The 10,377-nt window shown below is 32.4% G+C and overlaps 1 protein-coding gene across 1 annotated transcript; it reads right to left on the bottom strand.

Moving 5' to 3' along the window:
* Window positions 1-1,196: 1,196 nt before the first annotated feature.
* LOC109091107 (persulfide dioxygenase ETHE1, mitochondrial-like) lies at window positions 1,197-9,609 on the bottom strand. The gene is made up of 7 exons (XM_042773290.1): window positions 9,229-9,609; window positions 7,580-7,724; window positions 7,334-7,482; window positions 5,870-5,999; window positions 2,761-2,850; window positions 2,527-2,643; window positions 1,197-1,713 (listed from the first exon to the last, which is right to left on the bottom strand). The coding sequence occupies exons 1-7, from the start codon at window positions 9,379-9,381 to the stop codon at window positions 1,667-1,669; spliced, it is 831 nt and encodes a 276-aa protein (XP_042629224.1). The 5' UTR covers window positions 9,382-9,609; the 3' UTR covers window positions 1,197-1,666.
* Between the last annotated feature and the right edge of the window lie 768 nt (window positions 9,610-10,377).

Genomic DNA, 10,377 nt, shown 5'->3' with positions numbered 1-10,377 from the left:
TGGTATTATGATTTTTTTACTTTTTTGGTTTGTTTTATTTTGAATGATTGATGTAGGGTCTGTCTCCAGAGTCACAACAAGATTCTTGACTTGATTTTTAGTTGTTTGTCCCCTTGAGTCAAGGTATGCATTCACCTTGAGAACTTCATCTTTGTTTCCAAATGCAATAACTTCAGTTTTTTCCTTGTTTAACTGAAGAAAGTTCTGGCACATCCAACTGTTAATTTCATCAATGCATTTGCAGAGGGAGTCAATGGGGCTGTAGTCATTTGGAGATAAGGCAAGGTAAACCTGAGTATCATCAGCATAGCTGTGATAGGCAGTTTGGTTCTTTCTCATTATCTGACTTAGTGGGAGCATATACAGGCTAAACAAGAGCGGTGCAAGAATTGAGCCTTGTGGGACTCCACATGTCATGGACGTCCACTTAGACTTATGCTCTCCTAGACTCACATAATATCCTCTCCCTTCTAAGTATGATCTGAACCATTTGAGTACCATTCCAGAAAGCCTGACCCAGTTTTCCAGTCTCTCTAGTAGTATGTTATGATCAACAGTGTCAAACGCAGCACTGAGATCTAGTAATACCAGCACTGATATTTTGCCAGAGTCAGAATTTAAGCGAATATCATTTATTATCTTAATGAGTGATGTCTCTGTGCTGTGATGCGGTTGGAAACCAGATTGAAAATTGTCCAGGTATCCATTTGAGTTTAAGTAGTTCTACAGCTGATTAAAAACTACCTTTTCAATAATCTTGCCTATAAAAGGACGATTTGATATTGGTCTATATTTGCTCAATATGGTGTTATCAAGATTGCTCTTTTTTCAGAAGGGGCTTAAACAACTGCAGTTTTCAGGGAGTTTGGAAATGTCCCAGAAAGAAATGAGGCGTTCACCACTTCTAAGAGATCTGCTTCTAAACAGTGAAGCACACTTTTGAAAAAAGATGTGGGAAGTGTGTCAAGATAGCAGGTTAACTATAATACACACACACACACACACACACACACACACACACACACACACACACACACACATATATATATATATAATTTATATTCAATGACAACAAGACATAAGATGCAAAATGGCTTTAGGTATTAAGATACAAAATCACTCAGAAACCAAGACTTAATCTTATCTCATTTTGCATCTCAATTAAATTTTTGGATATTTGTACAAAAAAAAAAAAAAAAGGACAAAAAATATTTATTTATTTTTTTGCATTCAAGGAAGTTTGAACAAGTTTCTAAAAGCCCAAAAGAGTTGAGTAACTGCACTGGTTTGACCAGACACTTATTAAAAACACACGTCTATCTTATGAAATATGAGTTTCAGCATGACGTGTCACATTACAAGAGCTGCAGCGCTCGATTATTACAATGATACTGGATCAAATCAAAACATATTCTCAAAGAAAAAATCTGGAGCACAATCAAGTAAATCTGTGTGACAAACATCTATTAAAAACAGAGTTTTCTTACAAAATATATTATTAGAGGAGTTTTACCCTTACATTTGACAAGACAAGAGCGAGTGATTATCAAAGCTTTAAAGGAGCACACAGATCAGCTCGAGATATTTGTAAAAAAAAAGTTGTTCTGGTAATCAGAGGAATGCATGTTTACATCGACACGCAGCATGAAATGATGTTGATTCAGATTCAGATGTCATGAAGTCCACACACCAGGTTTGCAGGCACTGATATATCTGCAAAAAACAGAGGATTTGAGATTTTTAATATTCTCTTAGCTTCAGCTTGACCAAAAACACACTAAAAATAGTGAAATATTATTATAATCTAAATCAGCTGTTTTCTAGGTGAATATCTGTTAAACTGTAATTTATTTCTGTGATGTGCAGCTGTATTTTCAGCATCATTACTCCAGTCTTCAGTGTCACATGATCTTCAGAAATCATTCTAATATGATGATTTACTGCTCAAGAAACATTTCTGATTATTATCAATGTTGAAAACAGAATATTTTTTGTGGAAACGGTGATACACTACTAAAAGAAATAATAATTGTATTAATCAAGGACGCATTAAATTGATCAAAGGTGTCAGTAAAGACATTTATAATGTTACAAAATATTTCTATTTCAAATAATTGTTGCTCTTTTGAACTTTCTATTCATCTGTGAATCCTGAAAATTAAATGTATCACAGTTTCCACAAAAATATTAATGTTTTCCACATTGATAATAATCAGAAATGTTTCTTGAGTATATTAGAATGATTTCTGAAGATCATGTGACACTGAAGACTGGAGTAATGATGCTGAAAATACAGCTGCGCATCACAGAAATACATTACAGTTTAACAGATATTCACATAGAAAACAGCTGATTTAGATTATAATAATATTTCACAATTTTTACTGTCTTTTTGATCAAATAAATGCAGCCTTGATGAGCAGAAGAGACTTCTTTATTCTAACTATTCTAAAATACAGTGTATTAGTTATAAGCATGAATGTCAGCGGTGGGTTGTAGCTGATCATAAATAAAGTGATCCTGCACCTATTTTCTGAGGTTTGGGCAGCTTCAGGGTGTTCATGATGTTCACAAACTCATGGAGAGTCTTTGTCAGCCGTGGATTGAACTTCTTCTCCTCCTCGACGGTGGACACGCTCTGACCTTCAGCATTCAGAGACAGAGAACGACAGACAGGAGGATGAAAGATCCCTGATACGAACGAAACCCTTCTGAAACTCTCTCAGACTCTACAGAGCAGGCTTTAGCGTCTCCTCGTACCCTTGTAGTCGTGAGCAGGATAGACGAAACAGTGTCCCGGCAGACTGAAGATCTTCTGATGGACCGACTGGTACAGTCTCTGAGCACTACCTGAGTGAAAACAGGTGCAGAGCGTTACTGTGTCGCCACCATGTGGACGTTTGAAGAACTACAAAAACAAGACAAAATACACCTCCAGCAGAGGTCAGAGCTGGATATTCCTTTCATTCATTATGTTTTTATTTAAGTGTTACATTTTCTGAACAGTCTTTAGACTAGCTTCACAATAAATATTACTGTTTATGACTGCGTGTTGTTACATCAATATATTTAATCTCATTCTTTCTTGCTTTAATTTAGTGAAACAGTGCTGCATTTGAACTTTTACACTGCACTGAACATTTCAAATCTGCTATAAATAGAGGTGCACATAAGTCAAAATTCATATGAAAAATAAAAAAAGTAAAGAAAATGTAAATGTAAATATTAGCTTTGTATTTTTCAGTGTAGTATAAAAATAACTATTTTTGTTTAATACTCATTTTAAAATATAATAGTAATATCACACTTTATATTTTTATTTGCTTACTTTATTTTAAAAATAAACTAAATAAAGTGCAATAACACTATAATTACAATAATATTTTTTTTGCATTTTTAAGTGTACTATAAAAATAACTGTATTTTTATTTAATACTCATTTTAAAATATAATAGTAATATCACACTTAATTTTTTTATTTTGCTTATTTTATTTAAAAAAAAATAAACAAAAAAGTTCAATAATACTATAATTACATTTTTTTTATTTTTAGTTGCATTTTTAAGTGTAGCATAGAAATAACTGTATTTTTATTTATTTTATTATTTTTATTATTTTATAATACTCATTTTAAATTATAATAGTATTATCACACTTTATTTTTTAATTTGCTTATTATTTTATTTAAAAAAATAAACTAAATAAATAAAGTGCAATAATACTATAATTACAATAATTATTTTATTTTTAGTTGTATTTTAAGTGTACTATAAAAATAACTTTTTATTTAATTCTCATTCTAAAATAAAATAGTATTATCACACTTAATTTTTTAATTTGCATATTTTAATCTAAAAATAAACTAAATAAATAAAGTGCAATAACACTATAATTACAATAATTTTTTTAGTTGCATTTTTAAGTGTACTATAAAAATAATTGTTTTTATTTAATAATTATTTTAAAATATAATAGTATTCATACTTTATTTTTTATTTTGCTTATTTTATTAAAGAAAATAAACAAAAAGTGCAATATTACTATAATTACAATAATTATTTTCCTTTTTTATTTGCATTTTTAAGTGTAGTATAAAAATAACTGTATTTTTATTAAATACTGATTTTAAATTATAATAGTATTATCGCACTTTATTTTTTAATTTGCTTATTATTTTATTTAAAAAATAAACTAAATAAATAAAGTGCAATAATACTATGATTACAATAATTATTTTATTTTTAACAGCATTTTTAAGTGTACTATAAAAATAACTTTTTATTTAATTCTCATTTTAAAATATAGTAGTATTATTACATTTTTATTATTTATTTTGCTTATTATTTTATTTTAAAAATAAACGAAATAAAGTGCAATAATACTATGATTACAATAATTATCTTATTTTTCTAAATGCATAATTTTTTTTTGTTGTATTATAAATATATGTGTTTTTTTTTTTTATTCTTTTTTTAATATTATAGTATTATTATCACTTTTTTTTTTTTTTTTTTTTTTTTTTTTTTTAAAAAATTAACTAAAAGTGCAATAATACTATAATTTACTATATATATATATATATAGATATATTATATATATATATATAAATATATGATATATATTATTATATATATATATATACTTTTTTTTGTGTGTGTATTTACTGGGTCAGCAGTGTGAGAACCAAACCAAAAGTCCAGCTGAGAACCAGACTGAGGAGGTTTAGTGCGCGGCTGAATTTAAGGACTGTTTAATGCGCTGAACACTATCAGACGATCTCATGATCTAGGAATCAGTCTGACAGTTTTGAAGTCTGTGTTGTGTTGGAAGTGCGCGGGTGTCTCTTGACCCGCTGGAAGTCGGTGCGGTAATCCGCAGCCGCCTGGATCAGCAGAGCGTCTGAGAAACAGAAGCGTGTGAAGGCCATGCGCTCGGCTTTCAGTGCAGTACGTCACGCATCCGTCTGGTGTGTCCCGCCGTCTCTCGCACCGTCAGGACTCTGGAACACAGGAGAAGAACACGGTCACTCATCAACATCACCTCCCCGACCTCACCGACTCCGACAAAACACAGAAGAAACATTAAACAAACCATCCGTCATGAATATTAAAGCCACTCTAAATGACCCGCTCATCATCCTGGTTTAGAAGTGTGGATTTTAACATGTACTGCATTGCCCAATCATCTCTAAATGACCCGCTCATCATCCTGGTTTAGAAGTTGATATACATTGTTATTTGATTTTTACTAGCATATTTACGTGTATTTATCTAAAATAAACGATTTTTATTAATGATCATTACATAAAATTAGTAGTATTATTTATATTTTACAGATATGTTGGCTTATCCTATTATTACATTTATGTAATTATAAACAACAGTGCAACAGTAAATCAAACCACAATAATTATCTTGTTTTTCAAATGCAGGTCAATTTAAAGTGTACTGGCAAAATAACGTGATGATACTCATTTTAAAATATAATATGCTATTATCACACTGTATTTTTATTTTTGCTTATTATTTATTTAAAAATTAACTAATAGTGCAATAATACTATATAAATACTATATGATATATATATAATATAATCTATATTTACTGACTGAGTATATAGATTTATTACTATGCGATCTGTGTTTTTTCAATGGCTGATTTATGCTCTATTTACTGTGGTCAGCAGTGTGAAGAACCCAAACCAAAAGTCAGCTGAGAAACAGACTGAGTAGGTTTAAGTGCGGCGGCTGGCTGAATTTAAGGACTGTTTAATGCGCTGAACACTATCAGACGATCTCATGATCTAGGAATCAGTCTGACAGTTTTGAAGTCTGTGTTGTGTTGGATATGAAGTGCGGGTGTCTCTTGACCCTGCTGGAAGTCGGTGCGTCCGCAGCCGCGGATCAGCAGAGCGTCTCCGGTGAAGGCCATGCGCTCGTCTTCAGTGACGTACGTCACGCATCCGTCTGTGTGTCCCGGCGTCTCTCGCACCGTCAGACTCTGGAACACAGAGAAGAACACGTCACTCATCACATCACCTCACCGACCTCACCGACTCCGACAAAACACAGAAACATTAAACAAACCATCCGTCATGAATAAAGCCACTCTAAATGACCCGCTCATCATCCTGGTTTAGAAGTGTGGATTTTAACATGTACTGCATTGCCCTGATCACTAGCAATATTATACTAGATTTTATATAATATATTTATATACATTTTTAGATTATATTTTATTTATTATTTATTTGCATTTAATTAAATAAACGATTTGTAAATGACATTAAATATGAAATTACATTATATTTATATTTACAGATTTAAATATATCCTATTTATTCATTTATATTTAATATAAACAACTGACTGTAAATCAACCAGTTATGATCTTGTTTTTCAATCAGTTAATTTTAAGATTTATGGCAATGCCCTGATCACTTGAAATATAAAATGATATTTTTACAAATGATATTTTTATAATATAAAATATATAATATATGATTATATTTATTTATTTATATTTAACTGACTGTAAGTGACTTGCGATCTTGTTTTTCAATCAGTGTTGATTTTATGCTTTATTAAACTGGCCTGATCATTTGCAATTATTAAATATTAAATTAAAATATATTTCTAAAATGTATATTTGCATATTTCTATAGTATGTTATTATATTATAATGTTGGAAACAGTTGCACTGATTTATATATATATATTTATTTATTTTTGGAAACTGTGATATTTTTTCAGGATTCTTTGATGAATTTGGTTAAAAAGAACAGTATTTATACAAAATAGAAATATTTTCTAACAATATAAGACTTTATTAGCACTTTTGATCAATTTAACACATTCTTGCTGAAAAAAAGCATTTATTAAAAAAAAAAGAAAAAACTTTTTTTATTCATCAAAGAATCCTAAATTGTTTTTCACAGATTCCAAAACAATATTATGCAGCAAAACTGTAAATCATCATATTTTCATGATTTCTGAAGATCATGTGACACTGAAGACTGGAGTAATGATGCTGAAAATACAGCTGCGCATCACAGAAATAAATTACAGTTTAACAGAGATTCACATAGAAAACTATTATTTTAAATTGCAATAATATTTCACAATTTTACTGCTTTTTTCTGTATTTCTGATCAAATAAATGCATCCTTGATGAGCAGAAGAGACTTCTTTAAAAACATTAATAATCTTACTGATCAAACCTTGCTGTTTTGAATGGCAGTGTACTGTATACGATCATATGTATTGATATTTAATCTAAATCAGCTGTCTGTGGATGACGTGATTAGTTGGTTATGTGAGTGTGTGTGTGTGTACGTGTTTGCCGAAGCGGATGCGGTCTCCCTCTGACAGCAGGAGGTCGGCGGCGGCTCCGCTGTGTCTGGAGATGGCACTCTTCAGGCCGAACACCTTCTTCTTCAGGAGACCGGAGCCGGTGATGTGATCGGCGTGACAGTGAGTGTTCACTGCGGAGAACAAGCCATCATCATCATCATCATCATCATCAAACTTCAAGAGCAGTAGAGTGACCAGCAAATGAGAGCAGTTAGACTTGATGCTTACAGGCCACTTTGAGCGTCAGGCCCAGTTCAGTGATGAGCTGCAGGTCTCTGTCCACCGTCTCCAGCACCGGGTCGATCAGCACGGCCTCTCCGGTGTCCGTGTCGGCCAGCAGGTACGTGTACGTGCTGCTCTCAGACTCAAACAGCTACAGGAACAACAACACGACCAGTCAGCCACAGAAACACACCGCTCTACTAGTGACCCAGAGATCACAAAAAACTATCAACAAATCTAAAACATGCTCATTCAGACCCCTGAAATCACTAAATAAAATAAATAAATAAATAAAATGGGTTCATTTAGTTTCAGTGACCTCTGATATCACAAAAATAAATGAATGCATGAATGAGTGAATAAATAAATACATAAAATATGTGATTTTGGTTTTAGTGATCCTTGATATCACTAAATATATGTACACTAGTGTTCGAAAGTTTGGGGTCAGTAAGACTTGTAATGTTTTTTAAAAAGTCTCTTCTGCTCATCAAGGCTGCATTTATTTGATCAGAAATACAGAAAAAAACAGTAATCTGCTAAAATGTTATTACAATATAAAATAATGTTTTCTATTTTAATATCCTTTAAAATATAATTTATTTCTGTGACGCAAAGCTGAATTTAAATCATCATTACTCCAGTATAAAGTGTCAATTGTTTTTCAGAAATCATTCTAATATGATGATTTATTATTAGAATTATTAATGTTGGAAACATTCAAATAATTTTTTTTAATTTTAGAAATTTTTATTTGGGCTATTTGTTTTTTGTAAATTTTAATTTTTTTTTTTTCTAGTTTTCATAGAAATCTTTTCTATCACTTCTTATCAATTTAACACATCCTTGCTGAATGAAATTTAAATCTTTTCTTTCAAAAAAAGAAAGAATAAAAATGTACTGACCCCCAAACTTCTGAACGGTAGTGTATATTGTTAAAAAAGATTTCTATTTTAAATAAATGCTGTTCTTTTGAACTTTTTATTCTTTAAAAAATCCTGAAAAAAAGTATCACAGGTTCCAAATAAATATTAAGCAGCACAACAGTTTCAACATTGATAATAAATCATCATATTAGAATGATTTCTGAAGATCATGTGACACTGAAGACTGCAGTAATGATGCTGAAAATACAGCTGCGCATCAGAGGAATTAATTACATTTTAATGTATATTAAAATAGAAAAACGTTATTTTACATCATAATAATATTTCACAATATTACATTTTCCCCTGTATTTCTGATCAAATAAATGCAGCCTTGATGAGCAGAAGACACTCCTGTAAACAACATTACAAATCGTTCTGGTCCCAAACTTTTGACCGGTAGTGTATTTTTATAATAAATTGTGCTAATTTGGTATGAGTGACCCCTGATATAACAAAATAAATAAATAATTAAAATGTGCTAATTTTGTGCTAACACAGCAGTCATACAAATTAGTTTCATCACGTTCTTAAAGTGTGGAGAATCACATTAGCTATCAAACTTCTGTCAAACGCGGTGAGAGGAGCTCAACTTTAAATGTTATGTGCATCAGATGATGTCTTGGTCTTGTATGACTGAACTTTCTGTTGTTATGAGCGAAGCAGTAAACACGAAGCGTCCGCTTGTTTCCGCTCGTGTCTGAAGCGCGTTCACTGAAGCGCGTTCACCTGTCTGAAGAGCGGGGCCCCGGGCTCCATCAGGCCGCTGTAGAGTCTCGCTGAGGCGGCGCTGCTCGGCTCGATCCGCGGGGGTTTGCAGCTCCACGGCCGGATCGCGACGCTCACTGCAGGCTTCAGTCTGTTTAAAAGAGCTGCACTCATTTTCCTCCCGTCTCCAGAGTGTCGGGCAGATCAGAGTCTGAATGAACTTCGGCTGTCACAATGTAACAGTAAACGCGGACGCTGCAGACTGCGCGCTATAACACTTCAGACTTGACCTACTCATGCATTAAATCGCTTAATGTATAGTAAAAGCTCGGTAGAGGCAGTTGCGTGGAAGGGAACAGCGCCCCGAGGCTGTGTTTACGAAACACAACGTCAATGTGGCCGTGTCCGCGCATGCGCAGTGCGCTCGCACGTCACGTGATTCCAGCGCGGTGAACTTTGGAATTCTTGGATATGATTTTACAAACAAAACCTAAAAACAGAACGGGTTTGAGTTAAAAAAAAAAAAAAAAAAAAAAAAAACCTGGTTGTCACAAAAACCTTCATGCAACTTTCTATTTCAAAATGGAAACTTAAAGGGATAGTGCACCTAAAAATAGAGACTGGCATCATGTAACTTACTCCACCCTCATCTCGCCTTAGTTACTAAAATTTTTCAAAACATTTTCTCTTGTGTAAATAATGATAGGATTTATATTTTTAGGTGGACTATCCCTTTAAGAGAACATTTCTAAAATGTTATGAGCTGATTCTCAAAAAAAACGGGAACCATTTGCCTACATTACAGTAATGTTTTATGTTTGCTGTGGTTCGATGGTTGGAAAACTGCAACGTGTTTGAATCAGTTAAAAATACAGTTCTGCAGCAAATCAATGTTTGACAGGAAACATTCACAAATAGGTGACAATTTATGTTATTCACAGAACTGTAGAAGCTTGTTTCCGCCACGGGATAAAAAAGAAAAGAAATTAAGTAATATTGTGACTTTTTTTCTTGCGATTCTGAGTTTATATCAACAGTTTGGACTTCTTTCAGAATTGTGAGATAAATTGAGAAATATAAAAGCAGAACTGCGAGATATAAACTCGCAATTCTGAGAAAATAGAATTGTGAGATAAAAATTCAGAAGTGCGAGAAAAAAAGTCAGAATTG

This window comes from Cyprinus carpio, chromosome A16, assembly GCF_018340385.1.
Source record: "Cyprinus carpio isolate SPL01 chromosome A16, ASM1834038v1, whole genome shotgun sequence".
In the NCBI taxonomy this organism is placed as follows: domain Eukaryota; kingdom Metazoa; phylum Chordata; class Actinopteri; order Cypriniformes; family Cyprinidae; genus Cyprinus; species Cyprinus carpio.
This window is presented reverse-complemented; position numbering and strand designations above follow the sequence as displayed.

Bases quoted from the DNA above. Each gene is read 5' to 3' on its own strand.
- LOC109091107 (XM_042773290.1), bottom strand. From the start codon at position 9,381: ATGAGTGCAGCTCTTTTAAACAGACTGAAGCCTGCAGTGAGCGTCGCG. The intron at 7,725-9,228 runs GTGAACGCGCTT...TTGTTCCTGTAG, and splicing joins GGGCCCCGCTCTTCAGACAG to CTGTTTGAGTCTGAGAGCAG. The intron at 6,000-7,333 runs GTACACACACAC...TCTGTGTTCCAG, and splicing joins GCATCCGCTTCGGCAAACAC to AGTCTGACGGTGCGAGAGAC.